We start from the raw sequence: 21,943 nt of genomic DNA, 5'->3' as shown, positions 1-21,943 counted from the left end.
CCCTCCCCATTCCAGATCTCACAGTCCCGCTGCATCAGAGCCTCTGTTCAAAAGTCTCTGACTCCCAGTCCTCAGCCTTTACCTGCTTCCTTCCCTGTTGTCCCAGCTCCTTTTGTGTCTGTCCAGCCTTTCTGGCACCCAGGGAGATTTCTCCCCATTCTTCCCATTTCCCTGACCCTCCACTCTGGAGGAGAAGGCGGGAGCTGACTGAGAAAGCACCAATGCTGACTATAAGGTATTTTTTCCCTGCCAAGAAGGAAGGAAGAGGCCAGAGCCACAAAGTGTGGAATAGCAAATGGCTTTATTGAGTACAGAGCACACATCCTGCCCGGCAAGGTTCCCTGGTCCCGAGGAAAGAAAAGATGGAGGCCAGGGAAGTTGCACGGATTATACCGCGTGGGAGATATTTAAAGGGTCCCTCTAGGGAAGTGGAGCTAACATGACGTGGTGAAATACCACTGGCTGGTAGACGATTTCTTTTTTCCAAACGGTTCCTGTGAAGCCTCCTTTTGGCACACTTGGTTGTGGGCGGTTCTAGCCAAAGTTCGCGGGTCTGAGTTCCCCACGTGACCATCCCCCATTATCCACCGACCTTACACTGGCTATCCTTCCAGCTCCGCAACCCAGCTCTCTATCCTCCAGGGGCTGCATCACAACATACTGAAGGCAAAAATCAGAGCTGCAACCTGGGAATGGTGAGGCAGGTGGCCAGCCAGGCAGATGAAGCCCCTGGCGGCAGAGTGATGGGGAAAAGTGGGCACTCCCACGGTAATGAATCTGTCCCATCCTGCTTTCTCCCTGGTTCCCACCCTGTGACTGGAATCGGCAGCCATCACCTTTCCTTTCTGAGTATCCCAGTTAGACATTTCCGGCCATCTCTCTTGAGCCTGTGTGACAAAGGAGCAGACCCAGGCAGTTTGGGGCTAGGGACAGAGACCAAAGCAGTTAGAGAGAGATACCCCTGGGAGCAAAGCCTGACTTGGTGAAGGGAGGTTTGGTGTTAGGAGGTGTCCTGTCTCACCCACACTTAAAGAAAAAAGAGTGGACAGGTTCTGGCATCTCAGCAGTGGATTTCCAAGGACTGCTGGAATAACGAGGAGGCTTATATTCTCAGGGACCGCCTGGGTCTCCACAATACAGGGACTGCTTCCTGCTGGGAGAATCAACAGCAGTTAAAAAAAAAAAAGTCTGGTCACCTTCCAAACACCTCCAGCCTTGGATTCCAGATCCTTCTCACAGGAGCTGGGGGAGGGCCTGGCTGTGACCAGCAGACTCAGGCCCAGGATCCCCCTGCATCCACTGCAGACCCCAAACCCCCAGACTGGCAGGATGGAGATGAGCAAGCCATCTGGGGACTCCGCTGGATCCCAGATTTGGGGGCTGGGAGAAGGGTCCTGCTTTTCTCCAGGCATGGACAAGCAGAGCCACTACTGCCCCAAGCAAATCAACTGAAAGCCTTGGCCAAGCCTGTTTGAGTTGGTGAGAGCCCATGTGGGAATTCCAAGCTGCCAGTGTTGGCTCTACAGGCAAAGAGAGCCAAACAGAAATGCTGCTTCGGGACTTCGCGCCAAACAGCCACCCGCGTGCTCTGCCAGCAGTGTGGGGCCAGCGCTCCGCGGGTCACCCACTCACAGCGCTCTGCTCTGGGACAGCCTCTGCTTGTGCCCTTAAAAGCAGCTTGCCACAGCCCTGTGGCCCGTGCTCATGACTTCCTTGCTGTGCCTGGGTCCCAAATTTCCTGATCCAGGCCTGCCTGGACGTTTTCCCATCCTGCACCAGCTCTGTCTGGTGAGGCGAGGCCCATTCACCCACCCCCAGCAGGTTCCTGACCTCTGCTCCCTGCTCTCAGCTCCTTTCCGTCCTCCTGTCATGCAACTTGACCCAGTCGCTGTCAGCCCCTGACTAGCATAGCCCACCTGCAACTGGCCACCAAGCAGAGTAGAGCTAGCTGACAGCCAGAAAGCACAAACCGTAAGTTGACTGCATCTTTTTTCACACGTTCCTGTGTATTTTATTTGATCCCTACATGGTCAGTTTTTCAGCTCATTTCTCAGAGAAAACAGCTGAGGTTTCCAAAAACTGGACACCTTGTCCAACATCACCAGATGAAGGAATCCAGGTCTCCTGACTCCAAAATCACAGTACTTTCTAATGTGCCTCCCTGAGGCAAGTTTCAAATATTCTGCTCACTCCCAGATGCCTGAAGAGTTCCCAGTTAAAGCAGATGGGTGTGTTTTCACGTTCCCCTGAGCGAGGCTGGCACAGCCAGTGTGGGCATTTGGTGATGTCTGCTATGTGCTTGCCCTGGACGGAGCCATTGCCCAAGGCCTGCTTACCTGCTGACTGCACTGCACCCACCAGGGCACCTCTGGAACTAGGCACCAAATGCATAAGGCCTTGAGCTTCTCCTTCCGCCACAAAAGGCAGACACCTGCTTACTCCAGGCCCACCTCCCCAAGCATTGGCCCAAAGTTCTCTCCACCCCAAGAAGCTGCTAGGTTACATTCCCTGCCCTCAGAGGGCTCCCCCAAAATATGGCACTAGGTCATGCTACAGAGCGATCCTTGGCATATTCACACAATTCTCAATTTGGCCCTGAGAGTGTAAACATTTGCAAATGGAAATGATTTGAGTATCTTAGAGATCTGTGCTCTCTGCATTCAGATGCATACAGTCACCTCTCAGGGAAAATTTCTCATCCAGTCTGACTGCATTACTGTCTCTTCTCACAACTGTGGGCACCCAGTGGCCAGGACTAGACTGTGGGCTTCTCTTCACAGAAACCCCAGAACCCAATACAGCTCAGTAAGTAGCAATCATTGTATCAATGAAACTATGAACATAGGCTTCCACCTGCCCTTGTCCTGTGGCTTTCAGAGGTGTTGTCACTCAGGCCTGGAGCCCATGGGTCTACCCATGGCACCCTTTTGTCCAGCCCTCTCAACTCTACCCCATGTGTTTCCTGACCACCTGATGCCCCAATGTGGGTCTGGGGCCTTTCTGCACTCAGTTACAGGTACTGGTCCTCTCCCATCCAGCTCTACCCAGAACCCACTCCTCCCTCTGTCTGAGGCATCCCTCCCAAGGTGAAAGGCCTCAAGAATACTCCCCAGCAATGGAGCACAGGGGAAACAGCCAGCTTTCTGGCCCGGCCCGTTGGGAGCAAGGGATGCCGGGCCTTCGCGCGGTTCATCGTGGCTGGACCAGGGTGGTGCCAGGACCTCGGCAGCTCTGGCGGTCATTTGGCTAGGAAGAGAAAACCCCACCATTCCAGTGAAGAGACAAAGAACCATAAGAGGGGAAGCAGCCTCAAAGCACCTGATGCTGGCCGGCCGGACCAGCTGACCCTGAGCTCCATACCCACACAACAGACCTGCGGTCATGGCTGCACCCCTCAGAGCACCATGACCACTGTGAGCCTAGGAGAGCAGGGACAACGTCCAAAGAGGGGTCTCCAGAGCAGTGGGCCCACAGAGAGATGGTGACCCTGCAGACGGGCCCAGCAGAGGTCCCAAGAGGGACGTCGGCTGCACCAGCTCACAGGACCTGTACAGTCTCAGGGGGCTTCAGGTATGGGGCTCTTCTTGGTCTGGGGTCCTTAGGCGGCTTCCCCAGGAATACAGTGAGTCCTTCTTGTTGGGGTCCAGGGAGGAGAGATCCGGTGTGGCCCTTGGATGTGGCCCTGGGCAGGATGATCCCTGAGCCTCCCTCTCCCTACTCCCAAGGCCTGGGTGTGTCATGAGGTGGGTGGTTTCAGGGAGTCAGGCTTCATGGGTAACTATCCAGACCCAACCCCCAAAGGTGGGGAAACGTTCTGGTCACGGCAGCCGTGAAGAGGCCAATTCAGAAAGCCTATGTTTAATGGGGGGCCACCCACCCTCAGTGCCTGGGTGCTCACGCCAAGCTACTTGTCGTCAACCTTCTCTGAGGAGTGGGGCTGCTCCTGGGGCAAGTCTTCAAGCATCAGGTTCAACACGTGCACAATCTCGTAGTATAGCTCTTGAAGCCTGGAAGTGGGGGTGGCGGGGCGGCCTGAGCCAGATGTGCTCTGCCCACCCCCCAGGCCCACCGCTCGCTCGCCCCTGGGCATGCACACATCGAGTACGTGTGGGGTCAGGGAAAGGCAAGGACTTCAGAGCCCAGGAGGCTGGACTGGACTCCAGGTCTGCCATTCTACCCGCCGCCCCTGGACTAAGTTGGAGACAACAAACTCTTGGGCTCTGAGCGAGGTGACATGTGGAGATGACCAGACATGGCCCGGGCCACTCTGGGCCCAGAGCAGGTGTTCCCTGATGCCCTCCTGTTAGCTCCTTCAGTCTGTGAAGCCCTCCAAGAGACTTCTGTCGAGAAGCCAGGCTCTCTGTGTCCTTCCTCGTTCCAGAGCCCATGCCCAGGTCCCATCCTGCAGCAGTGGCCACTTAGAACCCAGCTAACTTTCTCTGAGCCAGGCCACGCTCACGTTTTCATAGCATTGGCCCAGCAGCCCCACAACGGCAGTGGGAAAGGGGCCGGGCCTTGCCTAGAGCCACAGAGAAAGAGGTGGCAGAACCGGGCCAGGAGCCTCAGCCTGACTCGCCAGCTGTACACTTTCCTCTGCCCCTGACAAAGGATTAGTGAGGGTGGGCCTGAGAGTCCAAGGAGCCAGCATTTCAATAAAGGCCAGGGCAGCCGGGGAGGTTCAGGGAAGCAGAGTCCCCCCAGCCATGGACCTACCCCACCTCAGCCCAGCTCCTGTGCACACATGGAATCCTGCACCCCCAAGAAGGGCCTCGCTCTACCCACTCTGCACATCAGCCATGGGCACCTGACCTCAAGAAAGTTGGGGGAGACCAGGAAAGGTTGGCCTCCTTGGGCCAGGCTAGGCAGGGCAGGGACTGACTTGTTGATTGTAGTGTCCTGATTGTCCAGAGTGGCCAAGTAGACATCAATGAAGGGTAGGCTAGTGCCAAAATCATCCAAGACCATGGCGTCGGTGTGCCGCAGGGTCTTCTTGAAGTTTAGCACCAGCTCACTGAAACTTCTGCAGTCAACATTTTCCTAGAGAGAAGCACAAAGAGATCAATGACAAGGAGGAGGTGACCCTGAAGATGCACAGAGGCCTGGGGGCCTCCACAGGGGCCCAGGCAGGGAGCTGGCCCTGGCCCCAGGATGAGTCCTGAGCCTAAGCACAGGCTCGACCCCTTTTGAGCCTGAACTTCTGGAGGTAACCTCATGAGCCACCATCACTGTCATGAGGACAGATAACACAGGAAGGAGCCGGGGAGAGCCCAGTGTGGCTCAGCATGGTCCCACCTTCCCTGAACAAACCTTTCACACAGCCAAGAAAGGCAGAGTCTCTGCCTCAAAGAAGAGGCTGAGGAGGGACACTTGTCCCCATTGGGGGAGAGAAGGGCCGTGTTTGGGACCCAGCAGAGCACCTGGGAACAGCATGGGGAGCTCAGAGCACTGGGGCTCAGAGGAGAAGACCCCCAGCCCTGTACCGCCTGACAAAATCTCCAACCTGTTGTGCTCACTGTTGTTCAGTTCAGAAAAATTGAGGTTAGTAATACCTGTCGGGCCTCTGTGGCCTCACCCACTCCGAGGATGGAGGCCATGCTCACCTTGCACCTGTGAGCCCTCAGTAACAAGAGCGCTCCAGCAAAGGGCCCAAGCATGTCGTCTTCCCCAGAAAGAGGGAGCCATCATAATCCCAGGGCCCACACCCTCACAGGGCCACAGAAATACAACAGTGCAGAGAAAAAAGCTTGGCTCTGGAAAATACAGGAAGTAGTTACCTCCCTTACCCAAGGCCACAGATGCCTGAGGCCACCGGCCCTCACCGTAGACCGCCCAGGATCTTCCTCACAGCCATTCCTTCAGCCCTGACTGTCTATGCATCTGTCTGTCCACCCTCCTGCAGAGCTCACCCACCTGTGCCTGCAGCAGCCTGCTGAACTCCTCCTGCTGCTGCTTCATGATCACCTGCTTTGCTTTCAGGAGTGTCATGTTCCTCTCCGCCGTCAGCTCCCGCTCAAACTTTTTGATGGAGTCCTGGAGAGTGCAGGGTGAGGTATGCTAAGGGCTCTCGCTGCACCCCCCACCCCCAGTCTTTCTTCTTTCCTAGCTTTGCGCTGCTGCTCAGACCCCTCAGCAGGAGGACAGCTTCATCCAGGGCCATACCCCAATTCAAGCTGCCAGTGTGGCTGCAGTGACTTCCCAAGCCCCTGTCTGGCTGGCCACCATCATGAGGCAGGGAAGTACACTGGCTTAGGAGGAGAAGCAGGTTGGCCATCTCCCCTCCACTTCAGGAAGGAGATGGCTCAGGATCTTCCCTGGACAGCTGGTCCCATCTGAGCAGCCCTCACCCCAGTGTGGACACACATAGCCTCACCTCAGTGTGGATGATCATCACACCCACGAACATGCTTAGGAAGATAAAGGAGGCAAGCAAGATGAAGATGATGGTGAATGCTCGGCTGAGAGCGAGATTCCGTTTGTCTAGCTGCTCCTGTAGGTCTGTCCAGCCATCAACCTGCTCGGGCAGGGGAGGGCATGCTGAGTGCCAAGGCCCAGCAGGGTAGGCCTCCCACACACCCACCTTAGGGAGGTCCTCACCCCACTAAAAGAGATTGGCTCTGCCTCCATATCAGCCCCTCAGCAAGCCCCAAATCCACTGACTCCAGTGCATATGTGGTGGCCTGAGGGATGGCAGTATTCCTGGCTCTGGGGTCCTGGAGGCTGTTCTCCAAAAGGCTTCCCATCCTTCCCAAAAAGACACTGCCTCTCTGCCAGGCCCTCCATTGAAAAGCCTCCAATCTTTCCAGAGTCCAACGGAGTCTAGACTTCTAGACTTGGGCTTTGCAGTCTGTTCCAAAACAGCTATGTGACATGGGTTTCACTTCTAAATTAAAATCAATCCAAATGAATCATCTTTTGAGAACTCCTTGAAATTTTTGCAACCCTGTGAGACAAATGGGAACGCTCACAAGATTAGAGACAGAGCTGGACCCCTGACAGGGCACTGGCTTCTGCCTCAGCTTCCCCGGCCCAAGGAAGTATCTGAACATGGGGAAGGCCCCATGGGGGCCCAACATGTCCACACACTCACATCAGCTGACAGCCCCTTCTCAATGCCCCTTCCCTGACCACTGTTCCCAAACACAGTACCGTTGTCAAGCTGAAGAGGGTAAAGAAGGCCACAGCCAGGTTCCCCCAGTTATTCACATCACCCACATCTGAACTTCCAAATAGGCAGAAGCCCAGGACCGCGAAGATGTACATCAGAAGGAAGAGCAGCGTGAGCACAGAGGCCACAGTGTAGACTGTCTGCCCGATGGCAGTGATGAGTGTCTGCAAGGCGAAGGCACTAGGGCTAGGCAAGGCTGCAGGCAGCGTGAGGCTCGGGGGACAGAGGTCCAGACCACAGCTGTCCCCAGCATCCAGTGCCGTGCCTGCATGTGGCAGGTGTTCCAAAAATGGTTGGATGGAGAGATGGTGGGAAGGAGGTAGAGTGGGAGGGAAGGAGAGGAACTCCTCTGAGGGCTGGACGTGTTTCACAATTATCCCAATGCCTGTCTTCTACCTTCTGTTATCCATAGGCAGAACATGTGTGCTGTCTCAGGTCTGGGGTAGTCTCCCCAGCAACACCACTAACCCCTGATCCACTTGAACCCCTGCCTGACTTCATGGTCATTGCAAGGTGTCCTGTTTCTGCTTCTCACTGAGGGCCGGCCCAGAATGCTCTTCCAGGCCCAGGCAGAAGCAGGGAGCCCTTCAGGAAGTGGGAACAAAGATGGCTGAGAGAAACATGCTTCCCATTCTTCTTGGGCTGCATTTCACAGGCACGTCTGTCTGTGACCTCACTCTTTGTGTGTGTGTATGTGTGTGACAGAGACAGAGAGGGGGACAGACAGACAGGAAGGGAGAGAGATGAGAAGCATCAATTCTTCATTGTGGCACCTTAGCTGTTCATTGATTGCTTTCTCATATGTGCCTTGACTGTGGGGCTACAGCAGAGCAAATGACCCCTTGCTCAAGCCAGTGACCTTGGGCTCAAGCCAGTGACTTGTGCTTCAAGACAGTGTCCATGGGGTCATGTCTATGATCCCACACTCAAGCCAGCGACCCCATGCTCAAGCTGGTGAGCCTGTGCTCAAGCCATCAACCTTGGGTTTTCAAACCTGGGCCCTCTGCATCCCAGTCCAACATTCCATCCACTGCACCACCGCCTGGTCAGGCTGTGACCTCATTCTTATCTCCCACCTGATTGTCCACTCTTGGGAAGTACAGTCCATGGCTCCTCATCATTGGGGGGAAATATAAGTGTTTTAAGATTAATTCCAAAAGAGCTGAGATGTGAAAAATTGCCTCCCTCCCTGCAAGACAGAGGCAGAACTTCTTTTCCAAGAACTATGAAGACTGAAGAGGTAAGTCCGCAGAGCAATGCATGGGATGCCATTGGCAGGTGAGGTCGGCACAGGCGGGGGAGGGGTGCTCAGAGTGGTAAAAGCTGAGGTACTGTAGAAAGGTGGGGGAGAAGCCCGGCTGGGTCTTTTACCTTCAGGCCAGCTGCAGGCCTACCGCTAGTCACCTGAAGTCAAAGCTAAGCAGCCTTAAGAACGCCATGGGGAAGAGGTCATGCTCACTGGAAGCGCACGTGGGACTGACTCCTGACAGCAGGCCTCGGCCATGTTCTTCAAGCAACCAGGCAGGAGCTATTAGTCCACAGTGGAGAAGGTGCAGGGATGGTTGCTCAGATCCCTAAAGGCCTGTAGTTCCTTCCCGGAGGAAGCCCTGAGCTTTGAGGCCCACAGCCTGGCCCCCTGGTAAGTACTTGACTTTGAATTCCTAAATTCTTTAAGGAAACCCTGTCTAGCCCCCAGTCCAGCCTTCCTGGGCTTTGGGTCAAGCCAAAGCTGTCCTCCTGGCCCTGGGGCATTCTGGGTATGAAGAGGCCATCCAGGCAGGGCACATGCCCAGGCCCGGCTGCTCTGATGTGCGGACAGTGATGAACCCAAAGGAGGAGGCAGGGAGGAAGACAGACTGGTGCTCCCACCATAGCCCAGCTTCTTAAGGTCATTCTTCACACTGAAATGCAGATAAACAGGGCAGTGTGGCCCTTGAGTGCTCAACAACCGGAACTTCTCTCTGTGAAAAACAACAAGAAACTATTTCCTCATGAGGCAGATTCATTGACATGAGGTGAAAGATAGAGTATCATTTTAAATAAGCAGGGGACAGAAACTAAGAATGTGCCAAGTGCCAGCTCTGTGCATTGAGACAATGGCTCTGTTAAAGCCCCATTTAGACTTCAGCGACTATAAACAGCAAGGAGGCAGAGGTTCCTGCCTTTTTATTTTATTTTTTTTTATTTATTTATTTTAGCAAGAGAGAGAGAGACAGAGAGATTGAGAGAGAAGGACAGACAGGGACACATAGACAGGAAGGGAGAGATGAGAAGCATCAACTCCTAGTTGTAGCACCTTAGGTGTTCACTGACCGCTTTCTCATATGTGTCTCGATTGGGGGACTCCAGCCAAACCAGTGACCCCCTTGCTCAAGCCAGTAACCTTGGTCTTCAAGCCAGTGACCCTTGAGCTAAATCCAACAACCATGGGATCATGTCTATGATACCACACTTAAGCTGGTGACCCACGCTCAAGCCAGCAAGCCCACGCTCCAGCCAGTAAAGAGGTCGCTGCCTTTAGCACCTCCCGCTCCCCCTGGCCAGCTGGCCAGACTGGTGTCTAAAGAGCATATAATCTAGAATCACTCTGTGCCCCTGGGGATTTGCAGTCCTGTGATATCCCAAAGGCCACAGAAGAGCCATAGCCAGGGACCTGGTGGTCCCTAGGAAACAACTTTTGGATATAAGGCTCTGCTTAGTAACAGAAAACCTGGGGCCAAACATGGACCCTAGGTCAGTGCACATGCTGTGTCTGCATGCCTGGAGATCTCTGGGCATGTCTATAAGGACCATGGCTAAGCAGAGCCTGCAGTCACCAAGCAGGCCAGGCTAAGCTCTGGGATAAACCTGGGCCAGTGGACAGGCTGTGCGCCCTTCACTGGATCCCCAGGCTTGAAGGACGGGCTGTCCCTGCCAGGACCAAAGGCCCTGACACCTCTAGGCATTGCCTTTGAGCAAGCTGTTGCGACATGGACAAGACAATTCATTCAGCAGGTAGCTAGTGCCCTCAGCCTCTCAAGGTGCCAATATGGGTCACTGCCCTTGCCCTATCCCCAACCCCCAAGACGGAAGCCCCTCCTGCCCTAGTCCTCTCTGTTTCCTCCTACCTGCACAGCCCGTGGGCTTCCTTTCCCTCAGCTCACCATCATCACCTCCTTTCTCATGTGACTTGGAGGTCTCTGGCACCTTCATTCCGTAGTGAGCCCTTTCCTGACCTCCCCTGAAAGTCTTCTCTTACCCAAGGACAGCACTCCTCTGCAGCCCTCTCAAGGGAGGCTGGCTCCCCCCTACAGACCTGACTCAGCAGGCCTCCCCCTGCCCTCCCTTTGGGGCCTCCGCCTCCATGGACATGCCTTCCAGCTTCCCCCCCCTAGCTAGTGTCACAGGGTCTGTACTGCTGGCTACAGCCCAGCCTGTGTCACCCTGGTAGCCTTCAATACCTCTATGGAATACCCACCATTCCCCAGGCTCCTTGGCCCTTGACTTCTTCACCTCCAGTGATCCTTATGCCACTTTAGAACTCTCCTCCCGTGGAGCCCAACATCTGGAAAGATCAGGCTGTGCTTTCCATTGTCTGTCAGTCCCTCACTCTGAAGCGTCCACCATCTGGCACTTACCTCCCAGAACCTCCGGTTTTCTCTCCTGACCACCTGCCTTACTCTTGAACCTACATGGCATTGACTGCAATGCCCAGCACCTCTGACACTGCCCTTGCTACTTCTAGGCCTACAAACAAGGGGAACCAGGCTCAGGTCTCAAAAGGAAGTGTATGGCCTTGGCAAGGTAGCACAGATGGTTAGAGTGTCATCATGGTTGCTAGTTCAATCCCCAAACAAAACAACAACAACAACAAAAAAACCCTCAGAGACACAGTATGGTGATTACAAGAGGGAAAGGAAGAAGGGTGGAAGGGATAGAAGAGAATAAAAGTGATGGAAGGAGACTTGACTTGGGGTGTGAACACACAATACCATATACAGATGATATGTTATAGAAGTGAAAATCTACATAATTTTACTAACCATTGTCACCCCAATAAATTCAATTAAAAAAGAATCAACTGCCCTGGCCAGTTGGCTCAACAGTAAAGCATCAGCCTGGGGTGTGGAAGTCCCTGGTTCGATTCCTGGCCAGGGCACATAGAATAGGCGCCCATCTGCTTCTCCAAACTTCCACCCTGTCCCTTCTCTCTATCTCTCTCTTCCTCTCCTGCAGCCAAGGCTCCATTGGAATAAAGTCCTGGGTGCTGAGGATGGCTGCATGGGCTCCACCTCAGGCACTAGAATGGCTCTGGTTGCAACGGAGCAATACCCCAAATGGGCAGAGCATTGCCCCCTGGTGGGCATGCCAGGTGGATACCAGTCAGGTGTATGTGGGAGTTTGTCTGCCTTCCCGCTTCTCACTTCAGGAAAAAAAATCAACTAATGAAAGCATAAATAAGTGGAACAAATGATGTTTTTTTATCTCTCTCTCTCTGTCAAGTCAATCAATAAAATTTTTTTAAAGTTAGGACACAGGTTTTGAGTGCTGAGGCCTGAGCTACACCTGCCCCCGCACTGCTATGTACTTGCCAGAGGGCAGGTGGGCCAGCAGCAGGGGCCCATGGGCAGTGGGCTGGCAGGCAGACCACATCTCTGGATCTCAGAGGACATACCCACTGGACTCGCAAGAAGCACAGAGAGTTCCATTAAAGAGGAACCCAAGGTGGCCTACACCAAGACACATCATATTTAAAATACCAAAGTTAAGAGACAAAGAAAGAATACTAAAAGCTGCAAGAGAAAAGCAGTTAATCACCTACAGAGGAGCCCTCATAAGAATGACACCCAACTTCTCAACAGAAACACCTGAGGCCAGAAGGGATTGGCAAGAAATATTCAGAGAGATGCAAAACAAGAACCTACAACCAAGACTTCTTATCCAGCAAGGCTATTATTTAAAATTGAAGGAGAAATAAAAAGCTTCCCAGACCCCCCCAAAAAAAACCTCAAGGAATTCATTACAACCAAACCAATATTGCAAGAAATATTAAGGGGCCTGTTGTAAACAGAGCAAAGGAAAATAAAATCTAGAAAAAGAGAAATGTAGATTTAAAGAATAAAATGACAATAAACAACTATATATCAATAATAACCTTAAATGTAAACAGACTAAATGCTCCAATCAAAAGACATAGGGTAGCTGTGTGGATAAGAAAACAGGACCCGTACATATGCTGTCTAAAAGAGACCCACCTCAAAACAAAAGATACACATAGACTGAAAGTGAAGAGATGGAAAAAAATATTTCATGCAAATGGAAATGAAAATAAGCCGAGGTAGCAATACTTATATCTGACAAAACAGACTTTAAAACAAAGGCTACAGTAAGGGATAAAGAAGGTCACTACATAATGATAAAGGGAGCAATCCAACAGGAGAATATAACCATTGTAAATATCTAAGCACCTAATATAGGAGCACCTAAATATAAAAATTTCTTGATGGACATAAAGGGCGAGATGAACAGCAATAATAGGAGGGGACTTTAATACCCCACTAACATCAAGGGATAGATCAGGGGTCCCCAAACTTTTTACACAGGGGGCCAGTTCACTGTCCCTCAGACCGTTGGAGGGCCAGACTATAAAAAAAACTATGGACAAATTCCTATGCACACTGCACATATCTTATTTTAAAGTAAAAAAACAAAACGGGAAACAAATACAATATTTAAAATAAAGAACAAATAAATTTAAATCAACAAACTGACCAATATTTCAATGGGAACTATGCTCCTCTCACTGACCACCAATGAAAGAGATGCCCCTTCCAGAAGTGCGCGGGGGCCGGATAAATGGCCTCAGGGGGCCGCATGTGGCCCGCGGGCCGTAGTTTGGGGACCCCTGGGATAGATCCTCCAGATAGAAAATTAACAAAGAAACAGTGGCCTTAAATGACACACTAGATCAGGGGTAGTCAACCTTTTTATACCTACCGCCCAATTTTGTATCTCTGTTAGTAGTAAAATTTTCTAACCGCCCACTGGTGCCACAGTAATGGTGTTTTATAAAGTAGGGAAGTAACTTTACTTTATAAAATTTATAAAGCAGAATTACAGCAAGTTAAAGCATATAATAATAATTACTTACCAAGTATATACTTAATGTCAAATTTTTGCTAAGTTTGGCAGAATAAATCTTTATAAAAAAAACTTACTATAGTTAAATCTATCTTTTTATTTATACTTTGGTTGCTCACCATGAAAGCTGGCATGCACACTAGTGGGCAGTAGGGACCAGGTTGACTATGACTGCACTAGATCAACTGGATTTAATAGATATCTTTAGAACCTTTCATCCCAAAGCAGCAGAATATACATTCTTTCCAAGTGCTCATGGTACATTCTCTAGGATAGACCACGTTAGGACACAAAACGAGTCTCAATAAATTTAAAAAGATTGAAATCATATCAAACATCTTCTCTGATCACAATGGCATGAAATTAGAAATCAACTACAATAGAAAAACTGAAAAATATTCACTTGGAGGCTAAATAGCATGTTATTAAATAACAAATGGGTTAATAATGAGATCAAGGGAGAAATAAAAAATTTCCTTGAAATAAATGAAAATGAACATACAACAACTCAAAATCTATGGGACACAGCAAAAGCAGTCCTGAGAGGGAAGTTCATATCATTGCAAGCATACGTTAAGCAGCAAGAAAAAGCTCAAATAAACAACCCTGCATTTAAAAAAACTAGAAAAAGAACAACAAAAAAAGCCCAGAGGAAGTAGAAGGAAGGAAATAATAAAGATCAGAGTGGAAATAAATGACATAGAAGCTAAAAAAAACAATACAGAAGATCAATAAAACCAAGAGCTGGTTCTTTGAAAAGGTAAATAAGATTGATGAACCTTTAACCAGACTCACCAAGAAAAAAAGAGAGAGGACTCAAATAAATAAAATTAAAAGTGAAAGTGGAGAAGTAACAACTGTCACCACAGAAATACAAAGGATTATAAGAAAATACTATGAAGATCTGTATGCCAAAAAAACTGGACAACCTAGGTAAAATGGATAAATTCCTTGAAACATATAATCTTTCAAAAATCAATCTGGAAGAATGAGAAAACCTAAACAGGCCAATAACAACAAATAGAAACAGTTATCAAAAAACTCCAAACAAACAAAAGTACCGGACCAGATGGCTTCACAGGTGATTTTTACCAAATATTCAAAGAAGAACTAACACTTACCCTTCTCAAGCTATTTCAAAAAATTCAAGAAGAGGGAAGATTTCCAAACTCCCTGTATGAGGCAAGCATAATCCTCATTTTAAAACCTAGTAATGACACTACACAGAAAGAAAACTATAGGCCAATATCCCTGATGAACCTAGATGCTAAAATTCTCAACAAAATATTAGCAAACCGAATCCAGCAATACATAAAAAAAATCATACATCATACATCAAGTGGGTTTTACTCTGGAAAAGCAAAGCTGGTACAATATTCACAAATCAATCAATGTGATTCATCACATAAACAAAAGGAAGAATAAAAATCACATGATAATATCAATAGATGCAGAAAAAGCATTTAATAAAATCCAGCACACATTTATGATCAAAACTCTCAGCAAAGTGCGAATACAGGGGACATACCTCAACATGATAAAGGCCATCTACAATAAACCTACAGCCAACATCATACTCAGTGGGAAAAAATCAAAAGCAACCCCTTAAGATCAGGAACAACGCAGGGGTGCCTCCTTTTACCACTCTTATCCAATGTAGCTCTGGAAGTCCTGGCCATAGGGATCAGACAAGAAGAAGAAATAAAAGGCATTCAAGTTGGAAAAAAGTAAAACTATCATTATTTGCTGATGACATGATACTATACATAGAAAACCTAAAGTTTCAGTCAAAAAACTACTAGACCTAATAAATGAATTCAGCAAGGTAGCAAGATATAAAATTAATATTCAGAAATCAGTGGCATTTTTATACACTGACAATGAACTTTCTGAAAAAGAAATTAAGGAAACAATCCCCTTCACTACTGAAACAAAAAATAAAAATAAAGTACCTAGGAGTAAATTTAACGAAGGAGGTTAAAGACTTGTACTCGGAGAATTATAAAACATTGATAAAAGAAATCAAGGAGGATACAAACAAGTGGAAGCATATACCATGCTCATGGTTAGGAAGAATAAACATCATAAAGTGTCTATATTACCCAAAGCAATCTATAAATAAATTCAATGCAATTCCTATTAAAATACCAATGACATTCTTCAAAAATATAGAATACATATTCCAAAACTATATGGAACCAAAAAGAACATGAATAGCCTCAGCAATCTTGAAAAAGAAAAATAGAGTTGGTGGTATCACACTTCCTGATATCAAGTTATACTACAAGGCCATTGTACTCAAAACAGCTTGGTACTGGCACAAGAACATGCATATAGATCAATCAAACAGAACAGAGAACCCAGAAATAAACCCACACCTTTATGGACAATTAATATTTGACAAAGGAGGTAAGAGCATACAATGGAGTAAAGATAGTCTCTTTAACAAATGGTGTTGGGAAAATTGGACAGGTAAAAGCAAAAAAATGAAACTAGACCACCAAGTTACACAACTCACAAAAATAAACTCAAAATGGATAAAAGACTTAAATATAAGTCATGAAACCATAAACATCTTGGAAGAAAACATAGGAAGTAAACTCTCCAACATCTCTCGTAGCAATATCTTTGCTGATTTATCTTCACGGGCAAGTGAAATAAAGGACAAGATCAACAAATGGGACTACATCAAACTAAAAAGCTTTTGCACAACAAAACACAATATGAACAAAATAAAAAGACAACCCACACAATGGGAGGACATATTTGCCAATATGCCTGATAAGGGGTTAATAACAAAAATTTATAAAAAACTTGTAAAACTCAACAACAGGAAGGTAAACAATCCAATTAAAAAATGGGAAAAAGAGCCCTAGCCGGTTGGCTCAGCGGTAGAGCGTCGGCCTGGCATGCGGGGGACCTGGGTTCGATTCCCGGCCAGGGCACATAGGAGAAGCACCCATTTGCTTCTCCACCCCTCTCCCTCTCCTTCCTCTCTGTCTCTCTCTTCCCCTCCCGCAGCCAAGGCTCCATTGGAGCAAAGATGGCCCAGGCACTGGGGATGGCTCCTTGGCCTCTGCCCCAGGCGCTAGAGTGGCTCTGGTCGTGGCAGAGTGACGCCCCAGAGGGGCAGAGCATCGCCCCCTGGTGGGCAGAGCGTCACCCCTGGTGGGTGTGCCGGGTGGATCCCGGTCGGGCGCATGCGGGAGTCTGTCTGACTGTCTCTCCCCGTTTCCAGCTTCAGAAAAATACAAAAAAAAAATGGGAAAAAGAACTGAACAGACACTTCTCCAAAGAGGACATACAGATGGCCAATAGGCATATGAAAAAATGTTCAACATCACTAATCGTTAGAGAAATGCAAATTAAAACCACAATGAGATACCACCTCACACCTGTCAGAATGGCGCTCATCAACAAAACAACACACAATAAGTGCTGGTGAGGGTGTGGAGAAAAGGAAACCCTCCTGCACTGCTGGTAGAAATTCAGACTTGTGTAGCCACTGTGGAGAAGTGTATGGGGTTTCCTCAAAAAATTAAAAATGGAACTGCCTTTTGACCCAGCTATCCCACTTTTAGGAATATATCCTAAGAACACCAAATCACTGATTCAAAAGAAATATGCACCCCCATGTTTATGGCAGCATTGTTTACAATAGTCAAGATCTGGAAACAGTCCAAGTGTTAGTCAGAGGACGAGTGGATTAAAAAGCTGTGGTACATATATACTATGGAATACTATGAAGCCGTGAAAAAGGAAATCTTACCTTTTATGACAGCGTGGATCTTACCTTCACTATTATGCTAAGTGAAATAAGCCAGGCAGAGAAAGACAAATATCATATGATCTCACTTATATTGATATGTTGAATCTAATGAACAAAGTGAACTGAGGAACGGAATAGAGGCAGAGGTGGGATCACAGGGAGCAGAGGGACATAGTTCAGAGGGAAGGGGGGTGAGGGGATGGGATCAGAGAAGGTAAAGGGATTTGTGAAATTATATATACATAACACATAGATATAGATAACAGGACAGCAGCAGGGGTCCCCAAATTTTTTACACAGGGGGCCAGTTCACTGTCCCTCAGACCATTGGAGGGCCAGACTATAAAAAAAAACTATGAACAAATACCTATGCACACTGCACATATCTTATTTTAAAGTTAAAAAAAAAAACAGGAACAAATACAATATTTAAAATAAAGAACAAGTAAATTTAAATCAACAAACTGACCAGTATTTCAATGGGAACTATGGGCCTGCTTTTGGCTAATGAGATGGTCAATATCCAGTTCCATATCTGTCACTGCTAGCCGTAACAAGTGATATGTGCTCCTCTCACTGACCACCAATGAAAGAGGTGCCCCTTCCGGAAGTGCAGCGGGGTCCGGATAAATGGCGTCAGGGGGCCGCATGTGGCCCACGGGCCGTAGTTTGGGGACCCCTGTCCTAGAGGGAAGGGGAGAGGGTATTGAGTGGTGGGGGGGGCAAGTAGGGTATAAAGGGGGACACAGGAGTGGTGGGTGAGGGAGTTATATTTGGTGGGACACTTGAATCCATGTAAATACAATAAATTAAAATTAATAAAAATTTTAAAAATAAAAGGGCCTGACTGATGGTGGTCCAGTGAATAGAGCATTGGCCTAGGACGCTGAGGTCCCAGGTTTAAAACCCCGAGGTCACTGGCTTGAGTGCAGGCTCCCAGCTTCAGTGTGGGGTTGTCAGCTTAAGCACAGGATCATCGACATGATCCCATAGTTGCTAGCTTGAACAAGGAGTCACTGGCTCAGCTGGAGCCCCTTGGACAAGGCACATATGAGAAGCAATCAATGAACAACTAAAGTGCTGTAACTATGAGTTGATGCTTCTCATCTCTCTCCCTTCTCTCACTCTGTCACTTTCTAAAAAACAACAACAACAAATAAAAAACAATTTAAAAAAAGGGAAGGTGTCATGATTTGATGTACACTTTAGAGATTTCTGCTGCTGGAACATTTCTTTTTTTCTTGAGAGAGACAGGAAAGGAGAGAGATGAGAAGCATCAATTCATAGTTATAGCATTTTAGTTGTCCACTGATTGCTTCTCATACATGCCCTGAGAGGCTCAAGCAAGCCAGTGACCCCTTGCTCAAGCCAGTGACCTTGGGATCATGTTAATGATCTTCCACGCAAGCCAGTGACTCCACACTCAAGCTGGTGAACCTGTGCTCAAGCCAGATGAGCCCACATTCAAGCTAATGACCTTGGAGTTTCGAACCTGGGACCTCAGTGTCCCAGGCCAATGCTCTATCCACTGCATCACCACCAGTCAGGAAGGGACATTTCTATTCTAAAACTCTCAGTAGTGTGGGAAGCCACTGAGGGAATGTAGGAGAAGGTAGAAGGTGATTGAGAAAAGATGATGACTATGGGGATGAAAAGAAGCAGATAGTCAATAGCTATTTAGGAGGCCATGCAACAGGACTTTCAAAGAGTGGTCAAAGCTAACACTCAAATCTATTACTTGGAAGTTCAATAGGGTTGGGGGGTTGCCTTTCAGCAAAATACAAAATACAGGAGGAGGAACAGGGTTTGGGGATTTGAGAGTGGTGGTTGTTTAGTGATGACTTCCAGTTTAGATACGACTTCCAGTTTAGACACGTTGAGTTTGAGGAGCATGCAAGATGTCCAGAGGCAGCTGGGTATGAAGGTCAAAGAGAGAGGCGTGGGCTGGTAGACTCCTGAAAAGTGGAAACGATTGCCCCAAAATATGCAGAGAAGAGAACTCAGGACACAGTCCTGAGAAAAAAAATTATGAGCCAGGCAAAGGAAACATATACCCGAGAAGTCATGCCCAAGAGGCTGGATGAAAACCGAAAGAAGGTAGTGACAAGGATGCCAAGGGAAACAGCCAGTGGACTTGGTGACAAGGAGGTTGTTGGCAACCTCAGAGAAACTAGTTACTTTGGAGTGGATGGAAGAAGTCAGGGCATAAAGACAGATAAGGAAGTGGGAACTCAGAGTGTAGACTCCTCTTTCCAAAAGCCTCACCACTAGGAGGAGGAGGAGGGCCAGAGCATGTTGTTTGGGTCGAAGGGTGGGAGGGGACACATGTTTGTGACTACATGAGAGCAAGAAATGAATAAATGGGGCTCTGTGGCAGGAGGAGTTAATGTTTTCCTTATCTTCTCCACCTAGGAGAGGGGTGCCCTGAGTGTCAGGCCTCAGCCCTAGACAGACACCCAGGCTAAGCCAGCAGGAACCTCTCAGCTGAACACGCTGACACACCCTAACTGGTCAAATAGGTCCAAACCGGCCCCTTACCGGAGAAGCCTGGACACCGGGTGCAGAGCCAGGGTAAATAAACATCCTTTGTCCAGGCTGAATGCTCTGAGGTTTGCTTTGAAACCTGTGAGCTAAGGAAACGCTGCTCACCCCATGACTTCTCAGTGGGAGCAGCATTTCCAGAGCTGAGCTGCCTGAACGAAGTCATGAGATTGTTGCCCTCTAAAGCAGCAGATTTTTAGCTGTTGGAAAGCAGTGAGTGACCCAGGCCACCAGAAAGCTGGAGCCCCCCAGACCGGTCGTTTGAAGAATCTGTGCCATAATGAGATGGCACACTTTGCAGTATGGGAGAAAGGAGATGTTCAGATGGCCTCTAGAGTCAGACACAACTTTCATATCTCAGCTCTGGCATCTAACTGTTGAGTAACCTTGGGCCTCAATTTCTTCATCTGTAAAATGGAGCCAATACCTTTCCTACAATTGTTTTAAGATCAAATGAGACAATATCAGTGAAGCTCAATCTGCCACACAGTAAGACTCAGTAACTGGAGGCAAGTAGTACAAGTCTTATTTCATCACCATGTCACCTGCACTCCCAGAACCACGGTGCCCCCAAGTTACTCACCCGGATGCCACGGCTATAGCGGATAAGCTTGAGGATGCGCAGGGACTGCAAGCCATAAGTAATGTGGCTGAAGGAATAATGCTTGCCCAGAATCTTGCTGAAAATGTAGGGGATGGAGAGAATGATGATGATCATCAAATCTAGCAGGTTGTAGCCATCTGTCCAGTAGTTGATGGGGTCCACGTAGAGCTTCAGGTAGAACTCAGCGCTATACATGGCCATAAAGAAGATATCCGTGACCTGCAGGGGTGGCAAGGCTTGGAGGGTCAGACTATAGTCCTGGCCCTCTCTCCACATAGGCCACCCAATCAGGTGTGTGCTGGCTGGGGGGGGGGGGGGGGCTCCTAAGTCACCCATATGCCGGCATACAGTCCACACACAATGTGCCTGATTCCGTTCTGCTCTTGTGTCTTCCCTACCCATGGCCTGGGGCTAGGTTTAACCCAGGGTGTTTGGGAATGACTGACTGACCAACAGGCTGAATGATTAGATAGGCTCCAGTATAAGGCAACTAAACATGACAAGGAATGTGAATGTGAGGCTTCCCAGAGACAAGATCCCAAGAGTCTTCTGGCCAACCTGAATATTCAAAATTCTATATATAGATGAAATATTCATCTATTTACATTTACCCTCTTAATTACACATACTTAAACATGTTAACTAATCTGTTTCTAAAGAATATTTTGCTTTTTTTTTCATGTTTATACTTTATGAAATAATCTTATTCAAATTCTTATGCATCTACAACTCCAGTGGCTTTGTTTTAACCAAAAGGCACTATTTAAGTCACTTAAACTTTTCTTTGTCATCAACGCATTCATCATGGAAGATGCTCTGGTTGAGCATTGATTGTGTATCAAGCAAGCACCACTTTGGGTGCTGGGAAATGCAACAATGAGTAAGACAGAAAATGTCCAGCCTCCAGGAAGCTTACAGCCTAGTAGGGGAAACAACTAAATGCTTAAACAAATTCATACATAATATTACAGCAGATAGGAAGGAAAATGAAATAGCCAAAGGGGATAGAGGAACTGGTCAGGTGGGAGAGGGGCAGATGAGGCAACTATTTTTAGAAAAGGTGGTGAGGTCCTGGCTGGTTGGCTCAGCGGTAGAGCGTCGGCCTGGCGTGCGGGGGACCCGGGTTCAATTCCCGGCCAGGGCACATAGGAGAAGCGCCCATTTGCTTCTTCCTCTCTGTCTCTCTCTTCCCCTCCCGCAGCCAAGGCTCCATTGGAGCAAAGATGGCCCGGGCACTGGGGATGGCTCCTTGGCCTCTGCCCCAGGCGCTAGAGTGGCTCTGGTCGGGGCAGAGCGACGCCCCAGAGGGGCAGAGCATCGCCCCCTGGTGGGCAGAGCGTCGCCCCTAGTGGGCGTGCCGGGTGGATCCCGGTCGGGCGTATGCAGGAGTCTGTCTGACTATCTCTCCCGTTTCCAGCTTCAGAAAAATACAAAAAAAAAAAAAAAAGAAAGAAAAGGTGGTGAGTGGAGGCCCCACTGAAGCCAGGAATGGAGCCATAACAAAAACTGGGAGAATGCTTCCCAATGGCAAGCATGAGAACCCTAAGCCAAAGAAGGTGGCAAAGGGACAGCAATGTCAGCATGGCTAGAATACAAAGGGGAGCAGGGCAGGAGGTGCAGGCCATGGAGGAAGGGCATTGCAGGCTGGTGGGGGCTCTGAATTTTAATCTCAGCCTTGGAGGATTTTGAGCAAGGAAGTGATATGTTCTGATTTATATTTTTAAGAGATCTCAGTGGAAAAGAG

The 21,943-nt window shown here is 48.6% G+C and overlaps 1 protein-coding gene across 1 annotated transcript in view; it reads right to left on the bottom strand.

Annotated features, from left to right (window-relative positions):
• Positions 1–491: 491 nt before the first annotated feature.
• CATSPER3 (cation channel sperm associated 3) overlaps positions 492–21,943 on the bottom strand; it is a 36,199-nt gene continuing 14,747 nt past the window's right edge. The window contains exons 2-6 of the mRNA XM_066272510.1: positions 20,179–20,418; positions 6,371–6,511; positions 5,911–6,030; positions 4,880–5,037; positions 492–4,007 (exon numbers count right to left, since the gene is read on the bottom strand). Of these exons, the coding sequence (XP_066128607.1) occupies positions 3,905–4,007; positions 4,880–5,037; positions 5,911–6,030; positions 6,371–6,511; positions 20,179–20,418 (762 nt within the window). The 3' untranslated portion in view covers positions 492–3,904. The remainder of the gene's footprint in view (positions 4,008–4,879; positions 5,038–5,910; positions 6,031–6,370; positions 6,512–20,178; positions 20,419–21,943) is intronic.

This window comes from Saccopteryx bilineata, chromosome 4 (assembly GCF_036850765.1).
Source record: "Saccopteryx bilineata isolate mSacBil1 chromosome 4, mSacBil1_pri_phased_curated, whole genome shotgun sequence".
Taxonomy (NCBI): domain Eukaryota; kingdom Metazoa; phylum Chordata; class Mammalia; order Chiroptera; family Emballonuridae; genus Saccopteryx; species Saccopteryx bilineata.
This window is presented reverse-complemented; position numbering and strand designations above follow the sequence as displayed.